The sequence below is a fragment of the Papio anubis genome, chromosome 17 (genome assembly GCF_008728515.1).
Source record: "Papio anubis isolate 15944 chromosome 17, Panubis1.0, whole genome shotgun sequence".
NCBI lineage: Eukaryota > Metazoa > Chordata > Mammalia > Primates > Cercopithecidae > Papio > Papio anubis.
In genome coordinates, this window is record NC_044992.1 from 50,200,900 (window position 1) to 50,222,429 (window position 21,530).

Consider the following 21,530-nt stretch of genomic DNA (forward strand, 5'->3'; position numbering starts at 1 on the left):
TGTCTGCATGTTGTTTGTATTACCAGACTCTGAAAAGGAGAACATTATTGAATAGGAAACACTGGATGGGCTGGGCACGGTGGCTCACACCTGTAATCCCAGTGTGAGGCCGAGGCAGGCGGATCAGGAGGTCAAGAGATTTGAGACCACCCTGGCCAACATGGTGAAACCCCATCCCTACTAAAAATACAAGAATCAGCTGGGTGTGGTGGTGCAGGTCTGTAGTCCCAGCTACTTGGGAGGCTGAGGCAGGAGAATCACTTGAACCTGGGAGGCGGAGGTTGCTGTGAGCCAAGATAGCACTACTACATTCCAGTCTGACGACATCGAGACTCCATCTCAAAAAAAGACACGGTGATGGATGAGGGGCTGGGAAAATGTTAAATCTGCCCTAATGAGGTTTACACTGCCTCTGTCCTTAGCTTGATAATCCCTGTGAAGAATTGTGTAGCCTCCCTGGCTTCTACCCATTACGTGCCAGGAGAACCTCTGCTACACTCTGCCCCTCCTTGTGACAACCAAAAGCCCCTGAGTGGTGGGGATCACATATTTTTGATTGAGAACTGCTAACCTGAAATTCTCAAACCTTAGCACAGATAGAGATCACCTGGATGGTTTGTTAAGCCACAGATTGCTGAAATCCTGCCCTCAGACCCATCCAGGAGGTCTGAGTTTCTAGGAAGTTTTCAGATGACGCTGGTACTGGTGCAGATGAGGTGGGGACCACCCTGGAGAGCTGTTCCTGGTGGTAACGACGGATGCCAGTGGTGAAACCCCAAGCCTAGAGCTGCTGTTTAATAGGACAAGGGAGTGCTCCTCAAATGGCCTGGCTGGCGGAGACTTGAAGAAAGTGACGAAAGGGGCTTGGGCGTTGGGCTGTGCCGCTACCATGCACTACTGTGTTTGTGCAGGAGAGACCTGTGGCTCTTAGGATCTGGCATTTTACCTCACAATGGACTGCAGCTAGCCATGTTGCATGGATGAAATAGGTGTTCCATCTGAACTGGTTCTGTCACTAGAGGGAACCAAGATTCAAACAGGCCAGTTTGCCAAGTCTGCTAGGTACCACACTTGCACTTGGGAACCGGAGGGGGCGGGGGGGCGGGAAGGGGCTCAAAGTAGGATTGGTGAGTAACTGGAAAAAACCTTGGGCTAGGTTATTAGGAAACTTTTTTGAGAGGGAGTTTTGCTCTTTGACCCACCCAATCTGGGGTGAGGTGGTGCCATCTTGGCTTACTGCAACCTCTGCCCACCCTGGGTTCAAGCAATTCTCCTGCCTCAGCCTCCCAAGTAACTGGGACTACAGGAGTGTGCCACCACACCCAGCTAATTTTTGAATTTTTAGAAGAGACAGGGTTTCACTATGTTGGCCAGAATGATCTTGAACTCCCTGATCTCATGATCTGCCCGCCTCAGCCTCCCAAAGTGCTGGGATTACAGGTGTGAGCCACCACATCCAGCCAGGGAAGCACAACTTGAATCTTCTCACACTTAAGTATTAAGGCATCTCTGTTGAGACAGACTCCTATTTTTTTTTTTTTTTTTTTTTTTTTGAGACGGAGTCTCGCTCTGTGGCCCAGGCTGGAGTGCAGTGGCAGGATCTCAGCTCACTGCAAGCTCCACCTGCGTGGGTTTCGCCATTCTCTGCCTCAGCCTCCCGAGGTAGCTGGGACTACAGGCTCGCCATCTGCATCCCGGCTACTTTGTATTTTTTTTTTTTTTTTTTTTTTTTTTTTTTTTTGGGGCGGAGTCTCAGCTCTGTCGCCCGGCTGGAGTGCGGTGGCGGATCTCAGCTCACTGCAAGCTCACCTCCCAGGTTCACACCATTCTCCTGCCTCAGCCTCCCGAGTAGCTGGGACTACAGAGCCCGCCACCTCGCCCGGCTAGTTTTTGTATTTTTAGTGGAGGCGGGGGTTTCACCATGTTAGCCCATGTTGGGATGGTCTCGATCTCTGACCTCGTGTGATCCGCCCGTCACCGGCCTCCCAAAGTGCTGGGATTACAGGCTTGAGCCACCAGCCCGGCCAGTTTTTGTATTTTTAGTAGAGCCCGGGGTTTCACCGTGTTAGCCAGGATGGTCTCGATCTCCTGACCTCGTGATCCGCCCGTCTCGGCCTCCCAAAGTGCTGGGATTACAGGCTTGAGCCACCGCGCCCGGCCGAGACAGACTCCTATTAAGTAGCTTGCCTACTCAGGGTCAAACCCCAAGTTTAAATACTATTCCTACCAGGTTTGGATCCATGCTTCTCCGATTCCTAGCTCTGTGACCTTGGGCATGTTTCTAATGCTCTGTGCCTCAATTTTCTCAATCTGTAAAGTCAAGAAAATAGAACCAACTTCATGGCATTGATTTGAAGAGTTAATTCACGTAGAGCACAAGGGTGTTGGCCACATAATAGCTCTCGGTGCTGGGCAGTCTTTTTTTTTTTTTTTGAGACGGAGCCTGGCTCTGCGGCCCAGGCTGGAGTTTAGTGGCGCGATCTCAGCTCACTGCAAGCTCCGCCTCCCGGGTTCACGCCATTCTCCTGCCTCAGCCTCCCGAGTAGCTGGGACTACAGGCACCTGCGACTGTGCCCGGCTAATTTTTTTTATTTTTTATTTATTTTTATTTTTTAGTAGAGACGTTTCATCGTGTTAGCCAGGATGGTCTTGATCTCCTGACCTCGTGATCCGCCCACCCCGGCCTTCCAAAGTGCTGGAATTACAGGAGTAAGCCACTGCGCCCGGCGGTGCTGGGCACTCTTAACAGTTTTCTGAATTTTTTTTTTTTTTTTTGAGACAAGAGTCTTGCCCTGTCACCAAGCTGGAGTACAGTGGCACAATCTCAGCTCACTGCAACCTCCACCTCCCAGGTTCAAGCGATTCCCCCATTTCAGCCTCCCGAGTAGCTGGGATTACAGGTCTGTGCCACCATGCCCGGCTAATTTTTGTATTTTTAGTAGAGACAGCGTTTCACCATGTTGGTCAGGCTGGTCTCCAACTCCTGACCTCAAGTGATCCGCCCGCCTCAGCTTCCCAAAGTGCTGGGATTACAGGCATGAGCCACCGCACCCAGGCTTCTTTTTTTTTTAAGAGACAAGGTTCACTGGGTTGCCCAGGCTGGCCTCGAACTCCCGGGCTCAAGCAGTCCTCCTGCCTCAACCTGCTAGAACTATAGGCACGTGTAGGCCCAGCTGCTGGGATTGGCACTTTTTTTTTTTTTTAGTCGGAATCTCGCTCTGTTGCCCAGGCTGGAGTGCAATGGCGTGATCCGGACTGGTTAATTTTTTGTATTTTAGTAGAGACGGGGTTTCACCATGGTGGCCAGGGTGGTCTCATGATCCACCCGCCTCGACCTCCCAAAGTGCTGGGATTACAGGCGTGAGCCACTGCGCCTGGCAGTTTTGTGAACTTGAACTATGGGCTTTATCTGTCCTGATTGTGTTTCTCGTTCATTCAGCAATTATTACTTTATTTTTTGAGTTGGAGTTTCACTCTTGTCATCCAGGTTGGAGTGCAACAGCACTATCTCGGCTCAATGCAACCTCTGCCTCCCGGGTTCCAGCTATTCTGCCTCGGCCTCACAAGTAGCTGGGATTATAGGACTGCACCACCACGCCCGGCTAATTTTTGTATTTTTTTAGTAAAGATGGGGTTTCACCATGTTGGCCAGGCTGGTCTCCTGACCTCAGGTGATCTGCCCGCCTGGGCCTCCCAGAGTGCTGGGATTACAGGTGTAAGCCACCGCGCCCAGCTCATTCAACAATTATTTTATCAATGTTGATGTGCCCAGCATTATTCTAGGCTCTAGGGAAATAATCCATTGACAAAGCAGGGTCTACCAATGTGCTTGTCCGAGATTGCTGGGAATGGTTGACTGGGGCCAGTTTGCAGTGGCTGTGAGGTGGCTTTCCTTGAGGCACCATGGCTGAGTGAAGTCGACTTTGATGATCAAGAAGGCTCCTCCCAGAGATGGGGAGGCCTCGGCAGGGGGCGGCATGTGAGCGCCAGAGGGCAGGGATTTCACGGAAATGAAAGTGGAAGCAAACAGCCTGCGAGCAGAACCTCCTGAGGTGTTCGGGTCCTGCTGGGGCTGCGAGAGACCAAAGCCCTTGGAGGGGACGGGTACAAACAAGAGTTCAGTTGTGGTGGATTCTGCCAGTGTGCCCAGCTCTGAGGCCTCAGCTCTTGCCAAACAGACCCGAGACCCATGTCAGCCCCGGTGAATGCCGTAAGTGAGGAGGAGGGAGTTGGGAATTGGGGAAACAGGAACAATCCTTTGGCTAGGAACCCACAGATATCTCACGGCCTGGCAGCCAAGCCTCTCCCTGCCCATCTCAGGCCTGCTGAAGGGCTGGGGAGAAACACAGGGCTGGGATTGCCTCTGCCTTATGGAGTCGGTTCCCTAACCTATTGCCTCAGACAGGAGGAGCTCATTAAATCCTGTGTGTGTGCACTTCTCTGGAGAGAGAATCCGTAGTTTCCATCAGATACTCAAAGGGTTCTGTGACCCAAATAACAATTGTTCTAGGCCAGGAGTGGTGTCTCATGCCTGTCATTCTAGCACTTTGGGAGGCCTGGGCAATACAGTGAAACTCCGTCTCTACTAAAATACAAAAAATTAGCTGGGTGTGGCGGTGTGCTCCTGTAATCCCAGCTACGTGGGAGGCTGAGACAGGAGAATCACTTGAACCTGGGAGGCGGAGGTTGCGGTGAGCCGAGATTGTGCCACTGCACTACAGCCTGGGTGACAGAGCGAGACTGTCTCAAAAAAAAAAAAGAAATAAACTAAAGGAATTAGGCTGGGTGCAGTGGCTCACGCCTATAATCCCAGCCAGCACTTTGGGAGGCCGAGGCGGTTGGATCACTTGAGGTTAGGAGTACGAGACCAGCCTGGCCAACACAGCGAAACCCCATCTCTACTAAAAACACAAAAATTAGCCAGGCGTGGTGGCACACACCTGTAATCCCAGCTACTCGGGAGACTGAGGCGGGAGAATTGCTTGAACCTGGGGCGCAGAGGTTGCAGTGAGCTGAGATTATACCACTATGCTCCACTCTGGGCAACAGAGGGAGACTGTCTCTCTCTCTCTCACACACACACACACTATCTATCTATCTATCTATCGATCGATTGATCGATCGTAAGAATCACACTAGGTAATCCATAGATTGACACAGTAAAAACTTATCCCACTGCTTAGCACCTACAGAGCATTCAATATGTGTATCTTCTTGTTAATGTTATTAGTGCCAACCTTTTCAGAACCCCAGTTCCCCAAGACAATCTTTTTTTTTTTTTTTTTTTTTTTTTTTGAGGCGGGTCTGGCTCCGATCACCAGGCTGGAGTGCAGTGGCGCGATCTCGGCTCACTGCAACCTCTGCCTTCCGGGTTCAAGCGATTCACCTGCCTCAGCCTCCCAAGTAACTGGGACTACAGGTACATTCCACCATGCCTGGCAGATTTTTTGTATTTTTAGTAGAGATGGGGTTTCACCGTGTTAGCCAGGATGGTCTTGATCTCCTGCCACGGCCTTTTCTTTTTTTTTTTTTTTTTTTTGAGATGGAGTCTCACTTTTTCACCCAGGCTGGAGTGCGGTGGCACAATGTCAGCTCACTGCAAGCTCCATCTCCCAGGTTCATGCCGTTCTCCTGCCTCAGCCTCTCTGAGTAGCCGGGATTACAGGCGCCTGCCACCATGCCCGGCTAATTTTTTTGTGTTTTCAGTAGAGACAGGGTTTCACCATGGTCTTGATCTCCTGACCTTGTGATCCGCTTGCCTCAGCCTTCCAAAGTGCTGGGATTACAGGTGTGAGCCACCATGCCCAGCCTTTTCTTTTTTTTTTTTTTTTTTTGAGATGGATGCTCATCACCCAGGCTGGAGTGCAGTGGCGCGTTGGCTCGCTTGCCGGCTCCGCCTCCCGGAGTTCATGCCATTCTCCTGTCTCAGCCTCCCAGTAGCTGGGACTACAGGCCTGCCACACCTGGCTAATTTTTGTATTTTAGCAGGGGCGGGGGTTTCACTGTGTTAGCCAAGATGGTCTCGATCTCCTGACCTTGTGATCCTGCCGCCTCGGCCTCCCAAAGAATGCTGGGATTACAGGCGTGAGGCCACGGCGCCAGCCTTTTTTTTTTCGAGATGGAGTTTTACTCTTGTTGCCCAGGCTGAGGTGCAATAGTGTGATCTTGGCTCACTGCAACATCCGCCTCCCAGATTCAAGTGATTCTCTTGCCTCAGCCTCCCGAGTAGCTGGGATTACAGGCCCACGCCACCATGGCTGGCTAATTTTTTGTATTTTTTTAGAGACAAAGTTTCACCATGTTGACCAGGCTGGTCTCAAACTCCTGATCTCATGTGATCCGCCTGCCTTAGCCGCCCAAAATGCTGGGATTACAGACTTGAACCACAGCACCCGGCTTTATATACGTTAAATTGGGCCGTCTTTTTCAAATAAAAATCCAGATTTTTTGTTTTTTGTTTTTTGAGACAAGATTTCACTCTTTTTTTCCAGGCTGCAGTGCAGTGGCTCGATCCTGGCCCACTCAGTGCAGTCACCTCCACCTCTAGGGATCAGCAGATCCTTCCATCTCAGCCTCCCGAGTAGCTGGGACTACAGGCATGTGCCACCATACCTGGCTAATTTTTAGATATTTTGTGGAGGTAGAGTTTTGTTGTGTTGTCCAGGCTAGTCTCAGACTTCTGGGCTCAAGCGATCTGACTTCCTCCGCCTCCCACAGTGCTGGGATTACAGGCGTCTGCCACCATGCCCTGCCCAAATTTTTTATTTCAATTAAAAAGGGGAAGATTAGGGGGCCAGGGTCCGTGGCTCATGCCTGTAATCCCAGCACTTTGGGAGGCTGAGTTGGGTGATCACTTGAGGTGGGGAATTTGAGACCAGCCTGGCCAACATGGTGAAACCCCATCTCTAGTAAAAACAAAAAATTAGAGCCGGGCGCAGTGGCTCACTCCTGTAATCCCAGCACTTTGGGAGGCCGCGGTGGGCGGATCACAAGGTCAAGAGATTGAGACCATCCTGGCCAACATGGTGAAAACCCATCTCTACTAAAAATAAAAAAATTATCTGGGCATGGTGGTGTGTGCCTGTAGTCCCAGCTACTCGGGAGGCTGAGGCAGAAGAATCACTTGAACCCGTGAGTCAGAGGTCACAGTAAGCCGAGATCATGCCACTGCACTCCAGCCTGACGACAGAGTGAGACTCCATCTCAAAAAAAATAAATGAATAAAAAATAAAAAATTAGCTAGGCATGGTGGCAGGTGCCTGTAATCCCATCTACTTGGGAGGCTGAGGCAGGACAATCTATTGAACCCAGGAGGCAGAGTTTGCAGCGAGTCGAGATTGTGCCACTGCACTCCAGCCTAGGCAACAGAGTGAGACTCCATCTCAGAAAATTAAAAAAAGAAAAAAAATAGCTGGCATGATGGCACACACCTGTAGTCCTAGCTACTCAGGAGGCTAAGATGAGAGGATCGATTGATTCTGGGAGGTCGAGGCTGCAGTGAGCCATAATCAAGCAATTGCACTCCAGCCTGGGTGGCATTGAGACTTTGTCTCACAAAACAAAACAAAACAAAAATATGGATAGATTTGCTGTGGGGGAAAACTTGGTTATGGCTAGAAGAGGTTTACTTTAGCAGGGACATGCTCTTCCCAGTGCATCACAGTCCCCACCACTCTCTGTCATCCTACATGGCTCTATTAACTCATTGATGTTATCTAACTGGCCCTTAAAGGCACTGTGTTAGCACTCTCTGATTTACAGAAATATGAATAACTAAGGGTCTTTTTCACTATTCATAAACCAGCATTATGTGGTCAAGCTCTAGTTTTCTGCTAAAACTAGACCAAACTCACAATGAATTTATTTGGTGCCCTCTGTAATGTGCTCCTTTACCGTCATTCATTCACTTCATTTCTTCATTCAACACACTTTTACTGGACACATATTTTGTGCCGGAGATCTTGCTGGACACTGGGAATACAGAGATGGTCAGGACAGAGTCCTATCTTTGCAAAAGACCTCATGCTTCTGTGAGCCGAACTTACTTATCAAGATTCCTAACCACAGGGTGAACTCTGCTCTATTCCACAAACAGAGGTGCATTTATTGGTATCTCTGGTGTCACTTCCCTGCCTATGATGTCAGCTCTCTTTCTGGACCCATTCCAGATCACACCCAGCCTAAAAGGCTACTTGTTGTTCCGTGGAAAGTGTAGCAGTCCAGGGACAAGCTAGAATTGATGGGTAAACCACCTCCCCACTCTGGGCTTCATTTCTTCATTGTAAAGCACAGGTTAGCAGGATGGGCTCTGGAGTCAGACAGCCTAGGGCCAAATGACTTTGGGCAAGTCATTTAACCTCTCTGAGCTTTAATTTCCTCATCTATAAAATAAGGATTGGCTGGGCATGGTGGCTTACACCTGTAATCCTAGCACGTTAGGAGGCTGAGGCGGGCAGATCATCTGAGGCCAGGATTTGAGACCAGCCTGGCCCACATGGTGAAAACCCGTTTCTACTAAAAATACAAAAAGTAGCCGGGCGTGGTGGTGGGTGCCTGTAATCCCAGTTACTTGGGAGGCAGGAGAATTGCTTGAACCCAGGAAGTGGAGGCTGCAGTGAGTTGAGATCATGCCACTACACTCCAACCTGGGAAACAGAGCAAGACTCTGTCTCAAAAAAAAAAAAAAAAAGAAAGAAAGAAAAAATTTAAAAATAAATCAATAAAATAAGGATCACAGGATATCTATCTTATAGATACCCTGTTGTTCTAAGAATTGAATGAAATAATTCATCAGAAGGGCTTAACACAGTGCCTGGCATATAGTAAGTACTTAGTAAAAGTTAACAGTGTTACTGTATGACATTTTGCAACTTGTCTCCCCTTCTCTTGGAGGTGTCCCTAACTGGGTTAACCCCTTTAGGATTGTCCCTCTTCCAAACTCTGGCTGCCCTTCACAGTCAGTGATGTGATCATGTACTATTTTGAGCACTGTTTGGCAGGCCTGAGGGCTGTACCCTTATCTTCCACTGTCTGTGTCAGTGCCCAGCACTTCCTAGCAGGAGCTCAGTGTTTGTTGAACTCTAGATCTGTGGTCATGAACAAGTCATGGACGCTGCAAAGGCTCCTGCCCTTTCAAGAGCAGCTGAGATGAGGCCAGCCAAGCCCTGGGTGGAGGGGCCAAGACTAGCCCAGGGCAGCACAAAGGGGTTGGGTTGTTCTTGAGCTTAGCATCAACTCTGCTTCTGGAGAGTCCAGAACAGGCCCCACTTCCCCTGGGCTTGTTGATTCTCTGGAAGGGCAGGTGGAAGTCTCGTTGTTTCCTTCTGCTCCAAAAGGCCCTCCACGCCCTTCAGGAGGAGCAGGCCAGACTCAAGATGAGGCTGCAGGAGCTGCAGCAGCTGAGAAAGGAGCTCGAGGACGCCCCCAAAGACAAGGTAAGGTGGGAGACCTGGTGTTGTCTGGTAAAAACGAGCTGGCGAGGCCAGGTGTGGTGGCTCACACCTGTAATCCCAGCACTTTGGTAGGCCGAGGTGGGCTGATCACCTGAGGTCAGGAGTTTGAGACAAGCCTGGCCAACATAGTGAAATCCCATCTCTATCAAAAATACAAAAATTAGCTGGGCATGGTGGCGCGTGCCTGTAATCCCAGCTACTCAGCAGGCTAAGGCAGAAGAATCGTTTGAACCCAGGAAGCGGAGGCTGTAGTGAGCTGAGACTGCGCCACTGCACTCCAGCCTGCGTGACAGAGCGAGACTCCTCAAAAAAAAAAAAAAAAAAGGAGGCCGGGCATGGTGGCTCATGCTTGTAATCCCAGCACTTTGGGAGGCCGAGGCTGGTGGATCACCTGAGGTCAGGAGTTTGAGACCAGCCTGGCCAACAGGGTGAAACCCCGTCTCTACTAAAAATACAAAAATTAGCCGGGTTTGGTGGCACATGCCTATAATCCCAGCTACTTGTGAGGCTGAGGCAGAACTGCTTGAACCTGGGAGGTGGGGGTTGCAGTGAGCCAAGATCATCGTGCCACTACACTCCAGCTGGGTGACAGAGCGAGACTCCCTTTAAAACAAACAAACAAACATACACACACACAAAAGAGCTGGGGAGTTCTCAGTTTTATTCCTGGCTCTGCTACTTCTTTGCTATGTGACCTCCAGTATGTTACTTGAACATCTGTAAAGTAGAGCTACCCACCCCCCAGGACAAATTAAGATGTTGTATGTAAATGGCCCGGTATGGACCAGACCTGCATTCATCCACTCATTTATTCAGCTTTTCTTTCAGTAAATGTATTTATCTCCGGCACTCAGCATCAATGGAATGGGATTGGAGATGCCTTCCTCCTAGGTGGGAGTGAGGAACACTCCTACTCCCCTCCCCTACTTCCAGGTCCCATTTTCAGTGCCAGAGATCCCCCTGGTGTTCCGAGGACACACCCAGCAGGACAGGGAAGTGCCTAAGTCTTTAGTTTCCAATTTGCGGATCCACTGCCCTCTGCTTGAGGGCTCTGCTCTGATCACCTTTGATGACCCCAAAGGTGAGCTCATGGGGAGCCTCAGGAGGGAGGTGGGGAGGATTCCCCGTACTGACCCTGTTTCCCCACCACCCAGTGGCTGAGCAGGTGCTGCAACAAAAGGAGCACACAATCAACATGGAGGAGTGCCGGCTGCGGATGCAGGCCCAGCCCTTGGAGCTGCCCATGGTCACCACCATCCAGGTGACAGAATGACAGAATCCTGGGGCATGAAAAAGGTGCCATGCACTTGGGCATGGGAAAGTGGAGCTGTGTCTAGGACCACCCCTTGCTGTCTCCCCCTAGGTGTCCAGCCAGTTGAGTGGCCAGAGGGTGTTGGTCAGTGGATTTCCTGCCAGTCTCAGGCTGAGTGAAGAGGAGCTGCTGGACAAGCTTGAGATCTTCTTTGGCAAGACTAGGAACGGTGGTGGCGATGTGGAGGTTCGGGAGCTGCTGCAAGGGAGTGTCATGCTGGGGTTTGCTACGGATGGAGGTGAGGGTCATGCAGACCTCCTGCAGGGGAGATGAGGGTACAGGGTGTGGAAGATTAAGGTACAGGGTACAGAGAGAGGAGAGGGCTTGATGCTAAAGGTCCACCCCTCCTTGTTCCCCACAGTGGCCCAGCGCCTGTGCCGGATTGGCCAGTTCAGAGTGCCACTGGGTGGACAGCAGGTCCCTCTGAGAGTCTCTCCCTATGTGAATGGGGAGATCCAGAATGTTGAGGTAAGCGGGAGGGGTGGAGAACAGGGGCTGGGCTGGGTAACCCATCTGCCTGCCAGGAACTTGCCCAGTGAAGGATCAGAGGCCCCAAACCCCACTGACCTACCCATGACCAGCCTCTCCAGGCCTCCTGACCTCATACCCCCATAGGGCACTGCCTGCCCTACCCCCAGCCCCCAGCCCCTTTCTCCCATGAGCCTTTGCGATCTCCTGGCTCCTTTTCCAGATCAGGTTGCAGCCAGTTCCGCGCTCAGTGCTGGTGCTCAACATTCCCGATATCTTGGACGGCCCAGAGCTGCACGACGTCCTGGAGGTCCACTTCCAGAAGCCCACCCGTGGGGGTGGGGAGATAGAGTCCCTGACAGTCGTACCCCAAGGACAGCAGGGCCTAGCAGTCTTCACCTCTGAGTCAGGGTAGGGGCCTCCCCTTCTCATCCTCCCCACCCCACGGCCAAGACTCTCACACGGGACTGGGCTTGGGTGCCCATGTAGGAGGTCTTTATGTTCACCAACAGGGAGGGATCACACATTGCGAAACACTTTGCCCGGAACAGTAAAAACAGCCTGCACTCCATGATGTTCTTCCTCATTTCACTCATGAAAGGAAACGTGATTTGGGCATGTAAAGAGGTGGGGGCGGGAAGAAGCCGGATCTTCTGCTGGCAGCGCCGGCCTTCCAGAAGCTCACCTTCCCTCCACTCTCAGAGGCAACAAGCAGGACCTAGGGTTTGGCTTTTTATTGACACAAACACAAAGGCAGCTGTGGTAATGGGGTGGTGGGGTACACAAAAGCAGAAATCGCACTTCACACATTTGGGCCTCATGTAGACAATGAGGACGCTGAGCCTGTCCCTCCACCTCCCATTGCAACGGTTGGGGTGATAATCCTCCCTAATTCTAGCTCAGTGAGTAGAGGGAGTGACCTCCCTACCCAGGAAGTCCCCATTTTGGTCACAGTGGCCCAGGTCCTGACCATCCCACTCTGTATTCCCCTGTTCCATCTCCCCACCCATGTAAACAAAGTTGTGGGCTGAGTTTGATAAGCTGCCGCTCTGCTTTGAGAAGGCAGTGGGGCCTCCCCTAAGTGCAAGGGGAATGTGCTTGGATTTTTACTTTGGTCCCAGAACAAGAAACAGACAGCACAGCCTTGCAGAGCTCTGGCTGGTAAATGCCACACGTATCTGCAAGACTGAGGAAGCTTCCCCGCCTTTCTCCTCAACCATCATAGAGACAGGACATGACACAGACCACGATGAGGACACCTGTTTTTGCCCTGCTCCCCCAGGAGGCTCGGGACTGCCCCACCCAATGGCACATACACAGATTTTTGGCAGTGTTGTGGGACTGGGTAGGAGCGAAACCCCAGCTCCACCAGAACAAGGAAGGCACTGGGGAGTACAGGGGAGGAGAAGGAGGTGGGAGACAGGATCCTCCCTCCCCGCCACCACACACACATAAGCACAGGTTTTCGTTGCTAAGGCACTGAGAACAAATCCAGAGAACTCAGTGAAGGGTGGGGGCTCTGTATCGCTCCCAGAGTTGTGACCTAGGGGAGTAGGTCTGATTTCCGCCCTGTTGGAAGAGGCAGCCTTGGTTAAGAATGGCAGAAAACCTGGAGATGGAAGAAGCCCAATTGTGCTTACGATGCTGGGGACAGAGGAGGAGATTGGGAACTGGTCAAGCCCAGAGGTGGGCGCTGGTTGGCCCAGGCTGAAGGGACACTAGGGAGAGACAGGTACCTGCTGGACTCACAGAGATTGGCCCCATATCCTGAGCTGACATTTCAATTCTTTGGGGAGGTGGCGGGGCAGGGACGGGAGGGAAGATGAGGCAGAGGTGAAAGCACACGGAACACAACAGCGGGGGACTGGCTAACCTTGGCACAAAAGCAGCACAGCAGGCCCGGGGAAAGGGCGGGGGCAGGAAGCAGCCGGCCTCCCTCTGACCCTCCCTGTCCCTTTGGCAGGGCCCAGACATCCAAATGGTCACTTCCCAACCTCTTCAGAGGTCAGGAAGTGGGGAGGGGCAGGGGAGAGTGGGTCATCACCACAGAGACCTTCGGGGGAGGGAGGGCAGAGCATTATGACAGAGGCTGAAATGCAAGTCTGGTGGCCAACAGAACGCAGCTTCCCAACTTCTCCCTTTGCTGGTCTCTAGGGTCTCACAACCACTCGCTCTAGTTCTCCTTCTCTGGCCCTGGAACCAGGAGGACCTTGCCCACATTCTTCTTCTCCTGCATCTGTTTCATGGCATCGGCCACCTGGGGAGGAAGGAAAGATGAGGCTCCCAGTGCTATCTAGCCTCCATCCAACAAGAGCCAGTGTGATGCAGGCAGCCCTCCTCTTCCCCAGGAATCTGCCCCTTGGGACCCCAGCCTTCATGAGTCCTATCCAAGCCCTCCCTGCAAAATGCTCACATTCACCTTCTCGAAAGGCCAGACTGAGTCAACGTGGGGCTTGATGTGGCCCTGGCTGTACAAAGCCAGGAGGCGGGTCACCACACCAGTGACCAGTTCCACTTCACCATCCAGGTAGCCCAGGTGGAAGCCACATACAGCCCGGTTAGCCTGCAGCAGCTGCAGAGCTGTCACGCTGAATTGATTCCACCATGTCCGGGCCAGGGCCATCAGGTTCCGTTTGGGGCCCGTCAGCAAGTTGGCCATTCCTGAAGGACAAGGTGACATGGCCTGTGAACACCCCAGGCACATTCCTGTGTGCCTGCATCTGTACTTTCTGTTTCCTGTGATCCCCTTGCAATTCTCCACACCAGTGCCAGGGGGTGATTGGATAATTCTCAAACTGCTGGTTACCAGGCCCAAACCAACCGTGGCTGACTTAAAATTGCTCCAGCAGCTGGGTGCTGTGGTTCACACCGGTAATCCCAGCACTCTGGGAAGCCAAGGTGGGAGGATCATTTGAGGTCAGGAGTTCAAGACCAGCCTGCCCAACATGGTGAAACCTTGTCTCTACTAAAAAATACCTTGTCTGTAGCAAAAAATACAAAAATTAGCCAGGTGTTGGCTGGGCGCAGTGGCTCACGCCTGAAATCCTAGCACTTTGGGAGGCCGAGGTGGGTGGATCACCTCACGTCAGGGGTTCGAGATCAGCCTGACCAACATGGAGAAACCCCGTCTCTACTAAAAATACAAAATTAGCTGGGCATGGTGGTACATGCCTGTAATCCCAGCTACTCAGGAAGGCTGAGGCAGGAGAATCGCTTGAATCCAGGAGGCAGAGGTTGCAGTGAGCTGAGATCGCGCCATTGCACCCCAGCCTGGGCAAAAAGAGCGAAACTCTGTCTCAAAAAAAATAAAACAAACAAAAAAACCACAACAATACAAAAATTAGCCAGGCATGGTGGCGCGTGCCTGTAGTCCCAGCTACTTGGGAGGCTGAGGCAGAAGAATCAGTTGAATCCGGGAGGTAGAGGTTGCAGTGAGCTGAGATCGTGTCACTGCACTCCAGCCTGGGTGACAGAGCCAGACTCTGTCTCAAGAAAAACAAAAAAAAAGCCAGGCATGGAGATGGGCACCTATAATTCCAGCTACTCAGGAGCCTGAGGCAGAACTGCTTGAACCAGGGAGGTGGATGCTACAGAGAGCCGAGGTTGGGCCACTGCCCTCCAGGATGGGTGACAGAGTGATACTCTGTCTCAAAAAAAAAAAAAAAAATTGCTCTAGTCTTTATGTATTTGTTTGTTTGTTCCTTTGTTTGAGTCAGGGTCTCGCTCTGTTGCCCAGGCTGGGTACAGTACCACCACACCTGGCTAATTTTTGTATTTTTTCTAGAGATGAGGTTACGCCATGTTGCCCAGGCTGGTCTTGAATTTCTAGGCTGAAGCCATCCGCCTGTCCTGGCCTTCCAAAGTGCTGGGATTACAGGCATGAGCCACCATGCCTGGCTCATTTTGTTGTATGAAATACTTTTTTAAATGAAAATGCACCTTGTTTAAGACACTCAGGGAGGTAGGACAGAAAGAAGGCAGGCTGGTTGTTCAAGAATAATCCCCAAAAAGGCCAGGCGCGGTGGCTCAAGCCTGTAATCCCAGCACTTTGGGAGGCCGAGGCGGGCGGATCACGAGGTCAGGAGATTGAGACCATCCTGGCTAACATGGTGAAACCCCGTCTCTACTAAAAATACAAAAAAACTAGCCGGGCGTGGTGGCGGGCGCCTGTAGTCCCAGCTACTCAGGAGGCTGAGGCAGGAGAATGGCCTGAACCTGGGAGGCGGAGCTTGCAGTGAGCCGAGATCACGCCACTGCACTCCAGCCTGGGTGACACAGCGCGAGACTCCGTCTCAAAAAAAAAAAAAAAAAAAAAAAAGAATAATCCCCAAACAAAACGTAAAATTTGGCCAGCTGTGGTGGCTCACGCCTATAATCCCAGCACTCTGGGAGGATGAGGCAGCTGTACCACCTGAGGTCAGGAGTTCAAGACCAGCCTGGCCAACCCGGTGAAACCCCGCCTCTACTAAAAATAAAAAAATTGGTTGGGCATGGTGGCGGGCACCTGTAATCCCAGCTACTCGGGAGGGTAAGGCAGGAGAATCACTTGAATCCAGGAGGCGGAGGTTGCAGTGAGCTGAGATCACGCCACTGTTCTCCAGCCTGGGGGCCAAGAGTGAAACTCCGTCTCAAAAAATAAAATAAAATAAAATAAAATGTAGAATTTACTATGACGCATATGAAACGTTGTGACAGAGAATGAAAAGAGCTGGCACCCAGGAGTCAGCAATCTGAATGCAACATACAGGACCATTCCTAACCCTGATTGTCTACAGAGCACCAGAGTCCCTACCCCTTCTTTATTCAAAAGCCCTGGGCCCTACATCCCACCTCTTAGACCCTCCCTCCTGCCCTCACATGCTGTCTCCATGCCTGGCCCACTAACTCACCATAGGTGACGACTTTGCCCATGGGTTTCAGGAGGTTGTAGCCCTTGGCAGTATCTGACCCGCCCAGAGGGTCCATGACGATGTCCACTCCTGTTATAGAGTAGGGCAACCCAAGAACAACATTAGGATCCACAGATCTGGAGCTCCCCTCCCTGTCCTGTGCCTTCCTACCCCCCCTCCCATATTCTGCCCCCAACCTTTAGGGGAAATCTTCTTGATCTCATCCACGTAGTCGGTCGTGTGATAGTCGATGGGATGTGTGACTCCATTCTCCTTCAGTGCCTCATGCTTGCTGGCCGAGGCCGTTCCGAACACTGTCACATTCTCCACCGTACGGCACAGCTGCACGGCAGCCATTCCCACACCCCCTGCAGCAAGACACCCATAAGCAGGGGATATGGAGTCGCCCTGGCTACCAACCACTCCATTCTAGCCTCCCAAGGACTCAGCCCATCACCTTCATTTTGCCTAGGCTCGTTTTAGGGCCATGTCTAATTTCCATGACTGAGAAGTGGTGGGGAGGGTAGCTAGAGAGGTGGGGGTGTGGGGTGAGGGCACGTTGCTAAGGATAGCACACCAGACTAGACCTGGTGCCTGAATGTTACCACGGCAACTACACAGCAGAGGCCTCTGGGCGCCACAGGCCAAGGCAGTCTGGTGTTGCCATGGCAACAACCCAGACAGGCTGCCGGGAAAGGGCCTGGAAGGAAATCTGGGTGGGGTAAGGAGTGATAAAGTGAGGGGACCCGTCACCTGCAGCCATGTGTACCAAGACGCTGTGGCCAGGCCGTAGGTTGCCGAAGTCAAAGAGGACCATGTAGGCTGTAATGTAATTGACGAGCAAAGCAGCAGCTTCCTCAAAGGTCATGGCCTCAGGCATCAAGAAGGTCTGGACCGAGGGCACAGTCACCTCTTCCTGCCACATCCCTGACCGGTTCAACACCATCACCCGGTCTCCTGCCTTGAAGAAGAGAAGAGTATCATTCGTTGGCTGGGCGTGGTGGCTCACGCCTGTAATCCCAGCACTTCGGGAGGCCGAGGTGGGTGAATCACGAGGTTAGGAGTTCGAGACAATCCTGGCCAACATGGTGAAACCCTATCTCTACTAAAAATACAAAAAATTAGCTGGGCGTAGTGGCGGGCGCCTGTAATCCCAGCTCCTTGGGAGGCTGAGGCAGGAGAATGGAGTGAATCCAGGAGGCGGAGATTGCAGTGAGCTGAGATCGTGCCACTGTACTCCAGCCTGGGTGACAGAGTGAGACTCTGTCTCCAAAAAAAAAAAAAGAAGAGTATCTTTCACTCACTCATTCATTCATCCACAGGCTATTTACTGATTTTGCCCTAGGTACAAGGCCCTCTTCTTCCAAATGAAGTAGCAGGAGAAGCAGCAATAGTCATGGTAATAATAATAACAACATCATCAACAAAAACGACCTACCTTTACTGAGTGCTGACTGAGGGCCAAGCCTGATTTCAAGTGCTTTATATATAATGCTTAATTAATCCTTACATCATTTCTTTGAGGCAGATACTATCCTTATCATCTTCTTACAGATCTTACATGTCACTATTGTGTAAGATCCCTGAATGCAAGAAGCTTACAGTTAGGGCAGCATGAAGTATTGTGGAAGAGATGAAACTGCTGTGGTTACAAAAGTGGTCTCGACTGTTTACTGACTGTGTGACTTTGGGTGCATAAAAATTACTTAATCTTTTTGAGCTCCAGTTTTCTTATCTGTCAATTAGGGCAGTTATGAGGATCAAATGGAAAAAAAAAATTTAGCACAACGTCTGGCACATAATAAGCACTTAATAATGTTAGCTAATAATAATAATAATAATAATATAATAGCAGCAAGGAAGTCACACAAACAACCAAAAGAAGGCCATACCAAAGTGCAGGCAAAGTTCTCTGAGCGACTACGGCAGGGTGTGATCACCTGGGGAGAAGTGTGTTTGAGCCAGCACTGGAAGCCCAGGAAACACTTTCACTCAGAGATGGTGCAAGAGGGGCGACAGACAAGGAGGGCTACACAGGCCTACACAGCAGTAAAAGGCTTCCTCCCCACCCCCACGAGAGCCTCTGTGCAGGAGGGAAAGGGGGCAAAGATAACAGAACCTTTCTCTCCAGCTTAGCAAGTGGGGTCAAGGGAAGGGCAGGGCAAAGGAGGGAGCGTCAGGAGAAAAGACCTCTCTGCACTCTGAAGAGCATGAAGAGGGAGGTGTGGGTGCTCTTCTGGGACAATCCGGGTCTGTCTTGATCCCTGCCAGGAATGATGGGAATTCTGTATATTAACAAGAGTTAGGGTCCATGGGGAAGGGGGATGGGACTCCCACTTACGCCCTTTTTCATGTCCTCATGCTCCCACAGTCCACTGAGGAGGAGAACTGAGGACATGCTGGGGTCTTTCCTTCCAAGTTCTGGCCTGAGATGAGGTCTGGGGAATGAGAACGGAAGCCCTCCACCCAGGGACTCAAGACTAGCAGATACAGAACAACCCAGGAGAGCTGCGAGGAGTGCCTCGGTCATTTGGGGTCAAGGCCAGTCCCAGATTTGACCCAGAACAAGTCTCACTTACCCTGTCTCATGCTAACCCTCAGGCCATCCAGATCAGGGCCAAGACCCCTCCCCAGCCCAGACACCAGGAGGGAGGGGGAGGGAGAGAGACAGGGAAGGGCCCTCCCAGCAGAATCCAGGCTCTTACATCAGATTCTTGCCCTGGACAGGATATCCTGTATTTACCAGGCGGAAAGTGTGGCGGGGGGAGGTGAGGTGGGTGGCCTTCAGCAGTGACATGAACTACAACTACCCCCTGAAAATATTCCCCTTAGCGCCTGCTCAAGAGTGGGATCATTTAGAAGTCAGTTTGAGGGTGTGGCCAGAGCTGAATTCAGAGGAAAGCCTTTAAGGAGAAGCTGTTTGCATACTCGATGAATCCAACAAACCTGGCTCCCGAATCCAACAAACCTGGCTCCGGAATCCGGGGCTGGCAGGTCTGCAAGAGGCTACATCTGAGGGGCCTCTTTCTGAGGGGTCTGATTTAAAAAGAAACCCCTGGCCAGGCGCGGTGGCTCATGTCTGTAACCCCAGCACTTCGGGAGGCCAAGGTGGGGAGATCACCTGAGGTCGGGAGTTCGAGACCATCCTGACCAACATGGAGAAACCCATCTCTACTAAAAATACAAAATTAGCCAGGCGCAGTGGCACATGCCCGTAATCCCAGCTACTCGGGAGGCTAAGGCAGGAGAATCGCTTGAACCCGGAAGGCAGAGGTTGCCGAGATCGCGCCATTGCACTCAACAAGTGCAATGGCAACAAGAGCGAAACTCCGTCTAAAAAAAAAAAAAAGAAAAAGAAAAAGAAAGAAAAAGGAACCCCTAAACAAATGGAGTGCTGAGGCCTCATCCCAGGACTCTCAAAAAGCTGATCATTTTGAGCTCTCCGGTGTCCAGGGTTGTGGCCGAGATTAATGATAAATGAGGAGAAACAGGCCTGCAGACTTGGCCAACCAGTTCAAGGCGCCACACCTCTCCGTTCCAGTCCAAACCCCTGGCACCAGGGTTTCTGAAGTGGGGGTCCTCTGCAGGAGGAAGGCAGAGGTGGGTACCCCCTACACCCCCCGCCCCAGGCGTTCCCAAGGGCAGCCCCGGGTCGTGGCCCGATGTCTGAGTCACAGGAGGAGGAGATACTGCAGTCACGGGAGACACAGCCCAAGACAAAGATCGGGTGACCCAATCCCGCCTCCCCCACCCCAAAACCAGATCGGCGGTGTAAGTCTGGTGGCGGTGGGGGAGCAAGGCTCTCTCTTCTCCGTCACGGGCGTGTCTCGTCTCCTTGGCCTTGCCTTGCTTTGGGAGGGGCCGCCTCACACCCCCACAGACCACGGGGCTGCATGTGACCAGGACTCTGGCACGGCCGCTGTGCCCCCGCCCAACCCCGGCGACATAGCCCCTCAAGCTCCCTCGGGAAAAGGGGGTACTAACCGTCACTCACAGTCACAGACCACAATTACCCAGAGAGTGTTTGGTGGGCAGGGGTACAGGTGTGGTTTTAACGGGGGGGCGGGGGTGGGTGGGGACGGTGGTGTCGTTGTGCGCATGCGCATGGGCGCCTTATTGTTTCCCCCCCTACCAGCACAGCTTCTGGGCGGCGGCCGCAACTAAAAAAGGTTGGGGAAGGGGCGATAATTCCGCCTCCCCTCCCCACATACATGCCGTTCTCCAGGAACCCCAAAACACAAGTTTCTTTGCTACGCTTTCCACGCTTGTGCACCCAGGTCCGCGCCAGTTTCTCCTGCCCTGCCACACCCCCGGCGCCCGCCCACTCGTGCCCCACTGCCCCGTGGCCTGCGCAGCCCTGCCCTGCCCTACGCAACCTGCTCACCTTGCGGTCGCTGACACCCTCGCCCACTGCGATCACGACGCCCGCGCCCTCCATGCCTGGAGTGACAGGCAGCGGCGGGAGCCTGTCGTACAGCCCCTGCCTGGCCATGAGGTCTGCGAAGTTGAGCCCGCAGGCCCGCACGCGCAGCGTCAGCTGGCCGGGCCCAGGGGCCGGAGGCGCGGCCGGCCGGCTCTGCAGCTTCACCTTGTCGTAGCCTCCAAAGCCAGTGAGCACCAGGCAGCGCAGCGGCGGCGGCGAGGCGGCGGCGGCGGCCCCTTCCGAGGCCGCGGGCTGCTGGGGGTCGCTCATTCTCTCGGTTTTCGCAGGCGGCGAAGAGGCGTCTTCCCCGGCCCCTGCCTCGGCGGCCGCCACCACAGTGGCCGCCTCGGCTACCTCTCTCTCGGCTGACATGGCTGGGACTCCCGACGAGAGCGCACAGCTGGACTGAGAGTGTACAGCTGGGGAAGGCGGGGCGCGTCGGGAAGAGCCGCGGCTGCGGGATCCAGCGGGAGGGGCGGGGCGCCGGGTGAGGCGGGGCCTCGCGCGCAGCCTTAAAGGGCCAGGGCCACAGTGGCGCAAGCTGGGAGAGCACGAAAACGGGCACCAGGAATGTCTGTGGTCTTGGGCTCAAGCAGACCGCGATTTATTTATTCATAGTAAACCTTATTCAAATTAAAAACTATTTTAAGGGATAGGCCTGGCGCGGTGGCTCACGCCTGTAAATCCCAGCACTTTGGGAGGCCGAGGCGGGCAGATTACAAGGTCAGGAGATCATTGCGGGTGCATCATTTGAGGTCAGGAGTTCAAGAACAGCCTGGCCGACATGGTGAAACCCCCGTCTTTACCAAAAATACAAAAAATAGCCAGGCGGTAGTGGCGCGCGCCTGTAATCCTAGCTATTCGAGAGGCTGAGGCAGGAGAATCGCTTGAGCCTGGGAGGCTGAGGTTACGGTGAGCCGAAATAGCGCCACTACACTCCAGTCTGGACAACAAAGTGAGACCCTGTCTCAAAAAAAAAAAAAAAA

At 52.5% G+C, this 21,530-nt stretch overlaps 2 protein-coding genes across 2 annotated transcripts; one reads left to right on the forward strand and one right to left on the reverse strand.

Annotated features, from left to right (window-relative positions):
* The first annotated feature begins 3,969 nt into the window (after positions 1-3,969).
* IFI35 (interferon induced protein 35) lies at positions 3,970-11,803 on the forward strand. The gene is made up of 7 exons (XM_003913121.3): positions 3,970-4,210; positions 9,336-9,434; positions 10,386-10,533; positions 10,607-10,713; positions 10,816-11,002; positions 11,126-11,232; positions 11,456-11,803. The coding sequence occupies exons 1-7, from the start codon at positions 4,190-4,192 to the stop codon at positions 11,645-11,647; spliced, it is 861 nt and encodes a 286-aa protein (XP_003913170.1). The 5' UTR covers positions 3,970-4,189; the 3' UTR covers positions 11,648-11,803.
* A 148-nt stretch (positions 11,804-11,951) lies between these two features.
* Positions 11,952-21,014, reverse strand: VAT1 (vesicle amine transport 1). The gene is made up of 6 exons (XM_003913118.4): positions 20,506-21,014; positions 16,875-17,082; positions 16,319-16,489; positions 16,122-16,211; positions 13,652-13,893; positions 11,952-13,489 (listed from the first exon to the last, which is right to left on the reverse strand). The coding sequence occupies exons 1-6, from the start codon at positions 20,914-20,916 to the stop codon at positions 13,406-13,408; spliced, it is 1,206 nt and encodes a 401-aa protein (XP_003913167.1). The 5' UTR covers positions 20,917-21,014; the 3' UTR covers positions 11,952-13,405.
* Between the last annotated feature and the right edge of the window lie 516 nt (positions 21,015-21,530).